Here is a 15,708-nt window from a genome sequence, read left to right as displayed (position 1 = left end):
GAATTAGAATAAAACTAATAGTTATCACACTTAGATTTTTCTCACCTGAGCTATGGATCTTTGCAGCTCCTCCAGAGTTAGCATTAGTGTCCTAGCGGTTTTCAATGGTACAACATTTTTTTCTAACATAACCCTATTAAAACATTTTCACAGCTTTATCCATGACCTGTCTGTGGTCTCCATAAAGCTGTTTATTCAGCAATGTTGTTTAACGAACCCTATTAGAGTATGAAGGCTGAATAGAGGCAATAGGGACACACACTTGTTTTGTAGTTTGTGGTTGTACGGTGACAAAATTTGAAATGGGTGGTATGAAAGCTGTAATTTTGAAAGATACTGTATTAACAATCTAAGTGCACAAAATAATGCTTGTTTCTCTTTTTCTCTTGAGATATTTGATGTGGCAGAAGGAACTCTGGGTAATGTGGGTCCCGCTCATAACTTTGAGCCTCCGCACTATGACGGCATTGAATGTTTGGCCGTGCAGGGAGACGTGCTGTTCAGCGGCTCGCGAGACAACGGTATCAAGAAGTGGGAGCTGGAGCAGCAGGAGCTCACACAGGTTTGTGTTGTTTTGCATGTATGAGGAGTGTAGCACATGTGTGAGGAACCCAAAACATGTATTTGTCATGTTTAATACATGTCAACAGCTGCCAAGTGATTCTTGAACAGAAATCTACATGATCCTAGTGTATTGTCTCCTGTTGACACTGAGAGGTTCACTAAGTTGAGTTAACAGCGGGAGGGATGTCTTATTATCACGTGGATAATAATTCACACATCGGAGTTAGAGGAGTACTTTCTTGATAAAACATGGCATGAGTCTGCAAGTTGAACAATGAGTAAGTCTTGAATTGCAATTAAATCCTGATCTTTTGACCCTCATAATTACAGGGCAATGTCCAGCCTGCTCCATACAGTGTGTTTTGCAATTAAAGTGCTAACAAGGTATGTAGCTGCAGTAAGATCTCCCTTATTAGTTATAATAGTGAAGAACTGCATCACTACCTAAGCATAAGCTCCTGATCAGTGGAGCAACTCTTTAAGTATTACAACTGTGCTTCATCTTCCTGACTAGCAAGACTCTGTAAAACTCTGCACCACATCATTTAGGTTGAAAGCTTAGACATATTTACCCATTTATAGTTTAAGTCCCTGCAAGCTGCTCAGAGATTATCTGCATGTGGTGACAGCAATGCATAATTTCTGTATCTTAGGATGAGTAAACATGCATATATAGATATAATAGATGAAATTTCTCCATTTTTGTTTGAGTTGTACTTGCTGGTATTATTTTTTATCATGCTAATAAACACCTTCTAGGTTAGCCTCTAGCTGTGAAGTACAAATAATTTGAAGTGTCTGTGATAGGCAGGAATGAAATAAAAATGTTAGGCAACACTTTCAAAGTAGTTGCTTTATCCTACTGAGCTAAACCACAACCTCAGAAAGCAGTGATTGGAGGGCGCTAATGTGAAAAAAAAGATATTTCACTGTTTGAATTATAACCGATTGTTCACTCGTCTATTTTGTGACATAATTACAAGGATATGTCGCTGTGTATGTTATAAATAAACTGTAGGTGTATCATTAATAATTAAGATTATCGATTATTAGCTTAAATAAATCAAAGAAAACATTTTTCATGTTAAATTCTTAAATGTTCAGATGAGAATTTTTCTTTTGCTATTAATTATAAATTTGTTTTACTCTTTGAGTGAAGAGCAAGTTGGACGTTAGTTTATCATACCATAATAAACATGTATTTATAAAAGGTGGTATTTTACTATAGAGAAAAACTAAACATCAGAATGAAGAATATACTACAAATAAAATGTTTATTGGTATAACTTTAATTACTTTAAATTTACCATACTGAAGTTAAGCTAACTACATCTTTTAACATTGTTTGCTTATTACTGTTACCAATATATGATAAAAAAGGCCCTGAAAGACAAGTTTTTGTTGTTTTTTGTCTTGCCAGATGTTTCTCGTTTTTATGATTTTAAAAGATTTACAAAACGTCATTAGAAAAGTAAATAATAATACCATCAGCTGACTTGTTAAACCTGCTACTTGTAAAACTGTTGCGTATTTCAAAAATGTGTTTGATAAGAGAAGACATGAAATGCATAATTTGTTTTCTTGGTCGTTGTCCAGTTTGGATATTCAGAGACAGGCTTTCTATGCAGACAGTCCTAAAAATGATTTAGCTCTTATTTAAACGGTCTTTGTAATAACAATAAAGAACTGAGCAGCCAGTTGCAAGCTCAGCTGGTGGCCAGCTTCCTGCTACCCGAGTGCTCCCTTCATGTCCCTTTTACCCGCAGTGTAGAGGTAGCCAGCAGTGTGTGTTGTCATGTGTAATGTGGCAGGAAAGTGGCGTGTCAACAGCAGGGAGCTTAGAGCCCGCTCACACCTCAGCTACAGGTAGTGGTGGAGGAGCGTGTCTTTGTTCCTGTGATTCTCCACCGTCTCCTGTGTATCCTCCGCTGTCTGCGTTTGTTAATAATGCATAATCGTACAGCTTGTGGGCGGATGTGGTTTACTCATTTGCATGCACATCACTTTCCCAGTTTGTTTTGCATAACTTCTGTTTTGCCTTTTGTTTATTCAAACAGACAAAGCCAAATCACAGGACATAATTATTTCTTTCCAAAGCTGAAATTAAATCAGCTCTCTCTTTGCTGCGGACTGTAGCATATGACCTTAACCACATTTGTGAAGCAGCCAACACCATCCATTTTACAGCTTTCCCGACTCAGCGATCTCTGTATAATTATGTAATGGGATCAAATTGTGGCTTTGGGTATAATAACGTAACATATTACAGTGGACTGTGAAACTCTGCCTTCTTCAGGATTATTACTGGGAGCTGCTATGCCTTGTCCAGCACCATAAAAAGAAGCCTCTGTTGTTCTTTTCCTCAAGGAATATGTGAAGTAATATTCTTATAATTACTCAAGACTGCAGTCTAGTGGATCCCACACTACCCGACATGATGAATGTTCCAATATTGCCTTCCCAAACAGCTTACAGTGTGCATGCGGCTTTGCCGAGTAATAAGTGTTTATGTAACTGTTGTTATTGCTGTGTGGTATTATTCGCTGTAAAGTGTTTAAAAGATTTGACAGACTTTCACCTTTATGTGTAAAGCTATAACAGAGAGTGTTAATGTGGATTTATCAAGTCGTCTTGTTTAGGTCGTTCTGCAGTTTCTCAACATTTTCGTTTATCAATAATCATGCACCACATATGCTTTCCCCCCTTGCCAACAATTGATAGTTGGCAAGTTTTAACTTTCACACAAGTTTTAAAATTCTTTAAATAGAATCTAGTTAAATAAATGAATTAATGTGCAGCAAAAACTATTCACGTCCCATTTTATTGTTACAATCAAAGATTTTGGATATTTTGTGTGATATCCTAATACAAACTGTGCAGCCCATTTCTAATGCATTCTATCATCTTATTAAATAAATTCTTTGTATTTGGCTATTGTCCTCGTACCCCCTATATGGACTAGTTACCCAGTTAGACAGAAAAACATCCCCATAGCATGATGCTGCAACCACCATGTCTTCTGCAGAAATGGAGGGAAGTATTGCATTTGCACCAGCCACAGATCTGCTCAAAGTAAAAACAAAATAATAACAATAGTATGCATTTGGTAACATTTCATGCACTTTTTCATTCAATCGTGTAAAGTAAATATATATTGGGATTATGTGTGTAAAATACATTAAGTGTGCTGTTGCCTAACCCTCTATGGCATGGCGTTGCCCTCAGGCAACAAACCACATAGCTGTACCTCACATTGCTCCTTTATTTTATTTTTTGGGGGGCATGATTTTTGACATATTTTTGTCCAAAAAATAGTTCTTTTATGAATATAGTTTTTGTTTGATTTGTATTTCATTTCTCATAATCAGTGTAGACAATCTTGGTGTTCTAGACCAATGTTACCCTGAGGCAACAAACCCAAATCTGGTTCCAGGAGGTGTCAGAGTCCGATTTTATGATTGACATGTAATTAGGGACCACCAAGCTCCCAAAGAATGCAGGAAAATATTTCTTCCCCACAAAAATAAAAAGTCATGCCATAGAGGGCTAAAGATAGAATTAGTTTTGTTTTGTACTTAATCTATAGTTCATGCTCTTGTGAAATGTATCTTTACCTGCAGTTCAGGCAAGGAAGGTGCTGCATTAAGATGATCTAACTATACAGTGTTTTATACTTTTTTTTGTTTTTAAAATTAGAAAAAGCATGTCTTTGCATCTACGTGCATATAGTGGGTTCAAACTAAACAGGAAAATAAATTACATCTGTTGCACAAGTCTCAACCATGACAGATTCTGAAAATCTTTTAGGTGTATTTTCATTAAAAGCAAATAAAACACATGTATGAAATCAGCAGTGACAGATGACAGACATGCAAAAAAAAGAAGGGGATTAATTTAGAAAAGCCGTTTTCCTCAGTGTGTGTTCTTCTGCTCCAAACTACCTTAATGTGCAGCCCTGGTGGCTGAGATGAATGCAATTATAGAACAACATTAAAACCCAAACTGAACGAGTCATAAAAGTTTAATAAAGCCCTGCATAAAATTTAAATTGCTCTCTCTGTGTTTGCTCCGTGTTTTAGGGGAAAAGGGTGAACTGATTTTGTTTGACATCTTACCTCTGCAGTGATTTATCACAGTCTTGTGTTAAAAAACTCAATATCCAATCAGAGGCGTTTTGTTTGATGCTCCTGTGGCACTCTTGGATTTTCTCAGAGCAAAAACATAGCCTACGAAATAAAATGGCAAAGACCATTTGAGGGCAAAGATTTAACTTGTACAAACCCTCATGAATTGTATTGTCAAGTAAAACTAAAATGCTTTTGGCTCACCCTGAGAATAAATGACTCCAAGCTTCATGGGTCCCCACCTTCATCACCCATTGCTGCAGAACAGACCTTCATGTTGATGTGAACAGATCATTCCTTGCTTATGAATTCTGTTTGAAGCCATTGTAAAACACACAGTGAATAGACACAGTCTAAGAATAGCTGTAGCACAGTCTAAAAACGGTCTCTAAAAACTTGTACTTTTATGTTGCCTAGCAACAATGAAGTGCACTTTTAATTCAAGGAATATGGTGTTGTTCCCAAGATAATTCATTTTTGCTCCATTATAAATGAAACACAGAACATGTATGTGTATCTGCTGTTATTTAAAGAATGCAGCAACACAAAAGTCGAGTGTCTGCTGCTAGATTATTGAATTAAATGTCAGATATATTTTTTTTATTCGGCTCCTAATGCAGGTCTGCTCTGACTTCACAGCAAATCCCGAATGCCCACAAGGACTGGGTGTGCGCTCTGGCCTATGTACCCGGCCGGCCCATGTTGCTGAGCGCCTGTCGGGGTGGCATGCTCAAGGTGTGGAATGTGGAAAACTTTACGCCCATAGGAGAGGTCAGAGGTCATGACAGCCCCATTAATGCCATATGCACCAACTCCAGGCATATCTTTACAGCCTCCAGGTATGTTTAAAGAAATATATGGACAAACTGTGTCCTATTACAGCTCTATACAGTTTCTTGCAAATATGTTAACAGCTATTGAATGTTTTTCACTTTTTACCCATCATATAGCCACACAGTTCAAGCTTTAATAATAATATATATATATATTTTTGTGGGGGATAAGGGCAACATTACAAACCAAGATTCCAAAATGAGCTTCAAGTTTGCTGTTGTAATGTCACTAAATGTAAACTAGTGATTACTTTTGCAAGGGACTTTATGTTAGAAATGACCCTCAACCTGTATTTTCTTGTTTCCAGCTTGTTCATGCATGTAAAATGATTTGTAGGTAGTCCTTTATTGAAGTCTTCTGGAAATGATTTAATGAGAGCTTTGGAGTTACAAATGCCAAATGACATAAAGTTCAAATTTTCCTCAATATAAAATGTTAAGATCAGAAGTAAAAAGATTGCCCTTTACCTAAAAGGTAATCTTTCTGTGGAAGACTGAATCATTTCAAGAGCTAATAAGCAGTTCAGCCCAGAGTTGCTGAGAGTGTTGAGCTTTGATTTCACAATAGCGTGAAACAAAGATGGTGCTGGTTTAGCTGCCTGGGTCTTCTCCTTGCTGTCTTCTTTCATCACATCTTAAACTTTATTAATCATTTCCTGTTGTTCTCTTGCTCCATCGTCATCCTCACTACGACCAACTATTTCCTGTCTTGGAACTCCACACTTTGCTTTTCTCCTCTCGCCTCCTTGTACTTCTCCTCCTCCCATGGACCCCAGTGACTGCAGGGTGAAGTTGTGGAACTATGTGCCAGGCTTGACCCCATGTCTTCCTCGTCGGGTCCTGGCCATCAAGGGCCGAGCCACCAGTCTCCCCTGATTGTGTCCTCTGCACACCGAACCTCCTTTCCTCTGGTATTCTCTTAGCCGATCATTCTTTTCTTCCTGTTGTTTGTAATTCCCCAACTTTGAAATTTCTTCACCTTTGTACCTAAAATCCACCCTTTTAATTCTTTTTCTTTGTGTTTCTGCCCTGTTTTTCATTTTGTGCTCTTTTCGTTTTTGGTTTCTTTCAAAATCCTTCTCTGTTTGGCTTTAAAGAATCTTTTGTTTTACTTTTTGTAGCTATGTTTTGTTGGTCACTTGAGACATCAAGGGCAACAGGGAATAACAATCTCAATCCAGTTTGTTCCAAAAACTTTTATAGGGAAAGTTTTGCATGATCGGGCAATAATAAGACTTTGACATATTTTACTTTGTAGAAATGTTGATACTATTGATGGGTCTGATCATGCTCCAAACTTTGACTCTAAAAATTTATTTTACAATTTAACAGGCAAAACAGATAATCAAAATCAGATACATATTTCTGTGAACTGCAATATTATCAAATTGTAGTTGTAGTTAAATATAAACTTCATTTCAATACTAATAAAAAAAAGATTGATTAAAATAAGAACAAACAAAATAAATACAGTGAGAATAAAAAAAATCGGAACTCTTTGCTATTAGTATTAGTTACTATAAATTTCAATACAATAAATGGAGTCAACTGGACACCACTTGGCACAATTTTATTTTTGAATCACAGTGCCTCTGAAAGCTCTGCTTATCGGTGTTGTTTTGCCATATTTTAGTGCCAGTGGCCCTCATGGTGATGGGCATCACTGAACCTTTAAAGAGTCAAATCTTTATGCACATGCCAGTTGCATGTACACGAATAATTGTTTATATGCTGTGTATGTATCATTCTGTTTCATACTCAACTTTTAGCAAAGTAATGAGTTGGTGTCGGGTAGAAATTTAAAGGCAGCAGATCAAAATATTGCTGGAATCAATCACTCCTACCATTTTCCCCTTTCCTCTTGGATAGATTTGTGTTCACATGGCATATGCAGTCACAAAAATTTGAGTTGCTTGTGGTTGTTAATAACATTTCATGAATTGGACCCTTGCAGACTTGTACAGAGCGCCATGCAGGCACTGCGGGCAAGGAGATGGGGAACAGTGCACTCATCATCTGTGTAACCCCAGCAGCACGCTGTAGTCTCTCACTCCCCACGGTCTTTTTTTTTTTTTTTTTTTTACTGCTGCTGCATTGATCTCTCATACACAGAGCAACATTCTCAATACCTCACTGCCTCACCTGCTGCTCGCATCAGACAAAGTTTTGTGATGGCGCCCCAATGAGCAGCTGTTGTAACGGCATGATGTCCAGGTGCTGGATCTGGTTTGAACACTGCAGTGTGAAAGGGAACCAAACTAAATGAACTTATGAAAGTTGCAAAATCGAACAAAGCTTCCTGGACAAATCCAGGGTGACAGCAGCCCAGGTTTTCAGTTAATCTGGAAGTTAATGTTCCCCTTCTGCTCCCACATGCTAGCTGATAGAACTGTCAAACATAGGGCGGCATCTTTGTTGCCGTTTTGGAGAAACTTTCAGATGCAGACCAGCAGAAGGTTCTTGCATGAGGAGAACTGGACAGAATCCAGTTATAAACCAAAAGTCTATATTGTTTGGTTTAAAGTGAACAGAGAGGCATATATTTTTGCAAATTAGCTAAAGTTTGATTTCAAGTTTTTCAAGTTTGCATTCACTGCCATGTAGAGGGCATTTAATTATGACATGGATGAACTGTTCTCTCTTAAAGTTCATTGTGTTACTGAGTTCAAGCTTCTCCAAAAGAACTAATGACAGACTTTATCTGATTTAAGAGAAGATGGTGGACGTGTATGTGAGAATGATACTATGCTCTGTTGTTTGAGTTTTCATGACGATGCAGGCTAGCTTTTCAGTGAAGAGTCACTGCCTTTGTGAAAAATGTTTTTTTAATTATGTGTGTGTTGAGCATGTACAGTACATTAGTGAAGTGCACTTTGAGATATGCGTCTTTCTAATTTGTCCGATGCACACCAGTTGTTGTGGAAGGCAGGACTGCCTGATTTATCTTCTGTTATTTTTCCTCCATTTGTTGTGCTCTCCTTGCGTTTATTACTTCGCTCATCGTCCCTCCTCTCTCTCTCTTCCTCCCCAGCGACAAGACAGTGAAGATCTGGCTGTCAAAGGTGTGGAGGAAGAGGTGAGAAGCAAAGTGACTGTGTATCCTCTGTCAGCCATCTTGCTGCAACAGCAGCCGCTTCCAGCGACACAATGTGACGCCTCAGTCGCAGTTTCCAAGGCAATCAAGGTGTGGATCATGCAGAAAAACGGAGGACCGGGAAGTCAAAAAATATGCCTTTCAGAATTTTTGTTTTCTTTTTTTTTTATTTTACTGCCAACTTTCAAAGTGCCATTCTGCTGTGGTGCTACTTGGAGATAAATGTTGTCAGCCTGGTGAAGCATCCGCCAAGCAAACAATTTCTCACCTGACATGAAAACAACCACCTGCAGCCGGTTACTAAATGAAAGTGTCCTTCTGTTCTTTCACCAAGGTTTCAGGCAGTGAGAGATGAATCTGCTCATGTATCTGCTGGACTGCAGTATTAGGGATTGTCTCAAAAACATTGTGGCTGCTTAGATACTGAGCACATTGAATAATCGTGTTAAATGGTCATGGCAGTGGATCGGTGGACTACTGCTCAAATGTCACTGGAAAATTACAGACTACCACTAATTGGTATCCAGTTTGAGCAGCTGTATGACTGGTTGTTTATCATGTTTGTGTTTTTGTTATTATAATTTCTAATTTATTGTTTTTCTACCTCACTCGTTTTAAACTCTGACCTGAGATGGCTAGAAAAAAAAAAACATTTTTACAGGTCTTTGTGTGGAAACACTTGGTGCTTTATGTCTCTAAGTCATTCATTTAATCACTATCGCTGTATGGATGTGTCCTGTGTGGGCCCCCTGGCAATCACACCGTCTGGTTGCAGAACAGATATGGAGGTAGTGTCGGTCCAGCAGGACCTTACTGAATCTCATTATCCGTTCTGTAAAAGGCTAACTGCAGCCAAAGTAAGAAAAAGACGTGCAGTTTGCTGACAATATGAGCACTCCTCACGGAGATGTGTGGCAGGTATTGCACTGCGGCCAAAATGTTGGATTGTAATGCTGTCAACCTGCAGCACGGGTGCCGTTTTTGCCATTTATCATTCAAGCGCCCACTCCAACACTTTCTGTCTCTTTCCTTTTTAAGGTTGCGCTTCACACTGACCTTACTTTGGAGTCCACCTTTTTCCAGCTTCTAAACTTCTCCCAGAAGCCAATTTAATTAGAGCTCGGCTCTTCCAGCTGCTTTTCAGGCAAGATTTCTTGTGTGAAAGTAGGTCATCACTGAGAGGGATTCTTTTCTTTCCCCTCCTTTTTTTTTTGATTCCTAGTTTTCTTCCACCCACCATTTAGCTGCTACACTTTCAAGCAGGAATAAACTTCCTGCGCCTGTGCACTGATGTACAAATCTGTTTATGTGGCAGATTAGGCGTGTGGGCAACACGCACATATGCACATGCCACGGATAAATAAACAGTCTGAGAGGATGTTTCGGCTATCCATCTTGTTTGATGCGTCTTGGCATCTTTCACTGTGTTGATTTAGAGTCTCCATAATAACACAGAGACATACACTCCTAGGCGCTGCAGCATGCTCTAAAAGTCGCCTCCATTGCCTTTTGGTTGCCTGACACCTTCTAATACTGAAAATAGCTCCACATAATTCCATTACCTACCTTTTGCTTAACACCCCATCAAAAAAAAAAGAAAAAAATAAGCTGGGACAAACTTCAAGCTTCCTGATACTCAGATGTCTTACTGCTTGATAAAAAAAAAAAAAAAAGCAGTTTATGTCTGCTGGTCATGTTCTGCTTAGCAATATCTGTTTTGAAAAACCATGTTTTGCTCATTTGGTGCACTTTTCCTCGCAGAAGACCCAGAGTCGAAGAGTACGTAGTTAACTTACGAGTGATGCTTGGATCAGAAAACTGAGTTCAGAGGAGAAGAAAGTAGAAAAAACAAGTTTCCTGTTAAACGTCCTGCTGCTGCTTCATGTGTCCAACATGAATCTGAAGCTGCTTAAACTTGCCAAAAGCAATTTTCTTGGTTGTAGTGTTCTGCTTAGGGGATAAAACATGATTATTCTAATAAAGCGTCGTCTTGAATAATATTTTGTTATGATTAGAAACTCAGGTATATGTGGAAGGATTATTTCAAACTTTAGTCATAATGTGACCCTGCGAACTAGCTTTTTCTACCAACCAAATGCCTTGTTTGTGAGAATATTATTATTTTGAACAGAAATGGTACTGTCAGTGTTTCATACCACTTTGTGAAATACTCATTTTCCATGTTTCACTTTTCCATTTGATGCCCTTTACTTCTTATCTATGTACTGTGCCAGTTTTACACGGCACCTTCCCAAACTGGCCAAAACTGAATGCCTTGAAAATGTGCACTGATGTATATTGTTTGTTTTTTTTTTGTTGTTTTTTTTTACCATAATGACATCTTTAAAATGTGTACAGTATGTAAAATATGTAAGTAGCTGTCCTGTAAAGCTGAAGTGACTGGTACATAATGTGGTCATTAGCAGGGTAATGAACTTCCACAGAGCAAAAGAGTAGGAAACCTTGACCATGAACCTGTTGAGCCCTTCACTGCATTTCTCTGTGCTAATTAGCCTAACTGACCCTGCTCACCATCACACCAGGCTCAGAGTGATAGTAGTGAATATACAAGGTTATCTCTTTCTTTTTCTTGCTCTTTTAGACTTCTGCTTGTTCTTTTTAGAGGCTTTGTAGTTCCACGGCTTTAGATAATCTGTTGCCCATCGCTTGTACATTTGCTAAAGGGTTTGTAATGTCAGTTGTGCTGATTGGTTGATTTAACCTCTGCAAACATTGCTGTTCAGTGGGGGGCTTAATTGTCTGTATGTTGCTGATCTAAGTGATTATTTATTACCATTGACATGGTTATTTTTCCTGGACTCTGAACAGCATGCCAAGTATAAGAGTTACTCAGACCATGCAAAGAGTTTACGTGGTGCATCTGAATAGATTTAAATATTATTGAGAGGTGAAACTTGTGTACTCTATGGCTTTGTTACAGGTTTATCTATTAATTTTGGTGATTGTACACTTGCCTCAATCTTTTGAATATGGTGTGGATTTTTTTCTCCCACACTTTTTTCACCCATTAATATACTTTGGTGCAGAACTATTTGAACAGAGATCTTAACTGAAAGTGACCTGGAAATGAAAAATAAAAAAAACCTTGTCAGAAAATTAGACATTTTTATTTTAAAGCCAATAATTTAAAAAAATGATTAATTTAAAACCGTTATGGTCATATGACTGCATATTTGAGAGTTGTCCAGCAGACAGTCATGGACAGCCTCAGTAAGGACCTTAAGCCCTAACAGGTCATTTTTAAAGGAACTGGCTGTTTACAGAGTGCTGCATCAGTAATGGAGGATTGAGTAAAAAGAAAAAAGAAGAAAAGGTCAACAAGCAACAGAGATAAGTGTAGCTTCAACATGGTTCTAAAGCAAAGTTCATAACAGATTCACAGAACGATATATCAAGAGTTTTACTTTTAAAAATTGTTACAAAAAGAGCTTTTTGAAGATATTCTAAGCTATTGAGATGCACCTTTTACTGTTTTCTGTTGACCCCAAGCTCTGACACTTCAAACTATTCAGCACCATCCCATTACTTGATGTGTAAATAATTGTACCATATGATTTTTTTTAAGCATTGTAGCAATGAATTTGAGTTCAACTGACTTCTTTCAGATCAGTTGGTCTCAGATTGATCTCTGCAATTTAGGATTTACGAGCACTTTGGAAAACAAACTTGCTGCAAACACTTTACACCCTGTTTTCTAGATGTAGATGAAGCCATGTTTTTATCTTACCTTATTAAAAAATGCAGACATTGTCCTAAAAAAAGCACACCTGTTTAGGTTTAGAAGTAAGTAATCATATTAGTTCTAGGAAATATTATGTAATGGAAAAAGGAAATAAAAGGTAGTCCTTGCTTTCAGATTAGCTTTTTAATCCCATTTTAGGGCATAACACAACTTTATAGATGCTCAGGAGACTTTATCTTCTTTTTCTTAGTTGTGTCTTGATATTCAAGTTCAGTTGTCAGTAAATGACCACAAACCACATGTTAAACTGTCTACTGCGCAATCAGGAATGTATACTAATCTTGCTAAATGTTGCTTTCTGATTCAGGCAATACAAAATAGGCAACTTCTCAAGAATGCTGGAAATATCTTAAAATATAGGAATGAGGAAAAAAAACATCAGTATGCAGTGGAACAGTCTACCTCACTAGCTGCAAACCGCAAAGCAAAGTGCTTAAATGACTGGTCAAGAAGAAAAAAGCTTGGGAATTGATGAAAGAAACATTGTAATGTAATTTATCTAACTGTTAAGTAAAATTTCATCCTTGGTAGATCATGCAAATTTATCCAAATCGCTCGTATTTTGAAAAACATTAAGAGATACTTGCTGGAACCTTTTACAGGTTGAGCCTCCCAGAGCATACTGCAGCAAGTCTTAAAAAATGAGTCAGAAGTAAGTAGTAGGCGGCTTTGAACGCAGCATGCATTTATTTGTTTAAATGCCCAACACTGGTCGCCCCCAGCTCAGTGTAAACCTCAGTATCCTGATTTATTGTCAGTACACATGACGAACTCCACTGTCTGGAGAAGCACAGTCATTTTCTAATAATAGCACGGAAAACTTATGTTTAAAGGTTTGGACAAATACAGATACACCAAAACAGAATACTTCTGAAAGGGATATTTAATTTGTTTTAAGGTTGGGTTGAATGATTGACACAGTTTGGAGAAAATGTGAGAAATTTTCATGGGGGAAATCAAGCTAAATGCTGCACAGGCTCAGTAAAGATGTATTTCTTTCATTGTCTGAAATGTCAATAACCAATATTTCTACTTTAGATGGCATATTTGTTATGAGTACACTTTTGTGTGTAAAACTTGTTTACATTGCTGTTTTCATTGTTATGCTGACTGAGCTGGAGTTGTTTAAAATATCCCACTAAATCTTTTAGTGGGATATTTTAGGTCTTTTAGTGGGACCTAAAATATCTAAATATATAAAATATAGATAAATCTTTTACATCTGGAATTTTGGTCTTAAGAAGACATTGTACCCGTTAGTAAAGTTTTAAGAATAAACTGGGAAAGTGTGGGTTTTGTTTGGAGAAACATTTAGCTGCTTCAGTTTCCATAGCAACACAGATCTAAGGTTAAAAAAATAGTGCTAGCGTTAGCAACATCCATTATGATTAATTCCAGAGTGTAGAAGTGAGGTACTGTAGAGTTATCATCACTAATGGCTCCTTTACATATCATAACTCCATGAGCTTGTAGAAAAATTATGTAAATCCTGAGTGTTGTATGACTAACAAGCTACTGTATGTAGATGTACTGTTTTAGCTGACTTCAGCTATTTTAAACAACTTAAACTGAACATTTTCATATAAATGTGAAACAATGTTTTGTCTACAACTTCACAGAAACCTAAGTATGCTGCTGTTTTTTTCAGCTGATCATGGTTTGTGTTACTGACACAAAAAACAAAAGCTCCATATATACAGTGACCCTAGTGGACTGGCAAGTTGCTGCGGATCTAGCTGATTAAGACAACCTACAAATCCACAATGTAACCTCACAGTAATATGAAAGTTGCCTGCCTGGAAACGTTCTACCAAACTCAACGCTGGCCTTCTGTGAAATTGTAGGAAGCTTTTTTTTTCTCTGATAAGATAATCCTGTGTGATGCTGTGTCCAGTGATTTTAACATTTTCAATTTATTTATTGGAAATTGCTAACATCAGCTCATTCTACATTCTGACTTACTCACGACTCATTTTCCAACAAACTCACAATGATATGTTTCTACAAGAAGTAAAAGCGCTTTTGCTGATGAGTAAAAAATCAGGACTACCCTGTTAGGTAAAAAAAAAATGTCCCACAAAGCTTGAGTACTATTTATATGGCAGAATGCTGCTTTTGAATGTGCCTGCTATTGGTAGTGTTAGCTTGATTCTCTCATGATAACGTCAGCCTGGTTTTCAAGGCTAAGATTAATCTCACTGTTGTCTACTAAAGGCAATATACTGACTACTCAACTACCACTAAACAACAAACCCACTTGGCAAAAACCAACTATCCCTTTAATATTACCCATTTCCAGATGAAATAGGCAATTATGTTTTTTAGTGTATTGCCTTACAGAGTTGCTATTGATATAGTTATTTTAAATTTAAGATTGATAGTATACAACCTTCCAGACATATTCTAACAAATAATAAAAAAACAACGTGATATGAGTAGCCAGTGTTTGTATGTTATAGAAAGATCTAATGTTTCACAAAATTGAAGCTTCACAAAGTTCTTGGCATTGGCGTTGTGCCTCAGCCAATTCTCCCGACTGCCTGTAAAAAACAACGTGTATTAAGGACTTTGACAATCATCCACCAAACCTCATGAATCTGAGTTTGATGTGCTTTTTGGGATTGTGGATTGTCCTTCAGTTCTGTTTTAAGCCGGTAAGTACTTCTGCTTACTTTATCTTCCTGGCAGAAAAGGGCTGCGACTTTGCCTTGGGCTGCTGAGGGGATGGAATGGCGTTTACACACCATCATGTGAGGCTCTTGATCGAGAGAGCACTTGGCTACTCTGTCACACTTCAACACGCATCTTCTCTTACAGCTGCTTCAGTAGATTTCCTCCAGGATCTCGTGTCATGCTAACACAATATCTGACAATATACGGTATGTGAAATATGTACACTTAGGATAAAAATGTAGGTTCAGAGGCAAGGTGTGTCTTCTGTTGCACGCACTGAGCCCTCGGTAGTGTAAATGTGTGTACAGTTTTTATATATGATAAATATGCATGTAATGAAGCCATGTACAATTATTTGTGAATAATGTAAATAAATATTTAATGAAGAATCCAATAAATGAGTTCAAACCAATTTCTGTTTTTTTGGACATTTAAATTTTGCATGTTGAATATATTTTTCTTGCTTTTCGTAACCAGGTATTGTATAACTTTATAGTGTCCAACATAAGTAAAGTCGGATGTTTTACCAAAATTACGTCTATAGGATAAAACTAGGAACAATGTAAATAATAGCATGAAAACAATTAAAGAAAATTGAAAGGGTACGGTTACATTTATGAAAACATTTCAGTTTTGCTCTGTATTTTTTTTTCAAGA

At 37.4% G+C, this 15,708-nt stretch overlaps 1 protein-coding gene across 6 annotated transcripts in view; it reads left to right on the top strand.

Annotated features, from left to right (window-relative positions):
* kif21b (kinesin family member 21B) overlaps positions 1-15,463 on the top strand; it is a 70,509-nt gene extending 55,046 nt beyond the window's left edge. For 4 of the 6 annotated variants that reach the window (XM_023324952.1, XM_023324950.1, XM_023324951.1 and 1 more), the window contains 4 exons: positions 392-562; positions 5,328-5,527; positions 6,298-6,432; positions 8,553-15,463. In XM_023324952.1, coding sequence (XP_023180720.1) covers positions 392-562; positions 5,328-5,527; positions 6,298-6,397 — 471 coding nt within the window. In that variant the 3' untranslated portion in view covers positions 6,398-6,432; positions 8,553-15,463. The remainder of the gene's footprint in view (positions 1-391; positions 563-5,327; positions 5,528-6,297; positions 6,433-8,552) is intronic. The other 2 variants (XM_023324955.1, XM_023324953.1) reach the window with 1 other exon arrangement.
* Positions 15,464-15,708: the final 245 nt, after the last annotated feature.

Source organism: Xiphophorus maculatus, chromosome 20 (genome assembly GCF_002775205.1).
Source record: "Xiphophorus maculatus strain JP 163 A chromosome 20, X_maculatus-5.0-male, whole genome shotgun sequence".
In the NCBI taxonomy this organism is placed as follows: Eukaryota; Metazoa; Chordata; class Actinopteri; order Cyprinodontiformes; family Poeciliidae; genus Xiphophorus; species Xiphophorus maculatus.
This window is presented reverse-complemented; position numbering and strand designations above follow the sequence as displayed.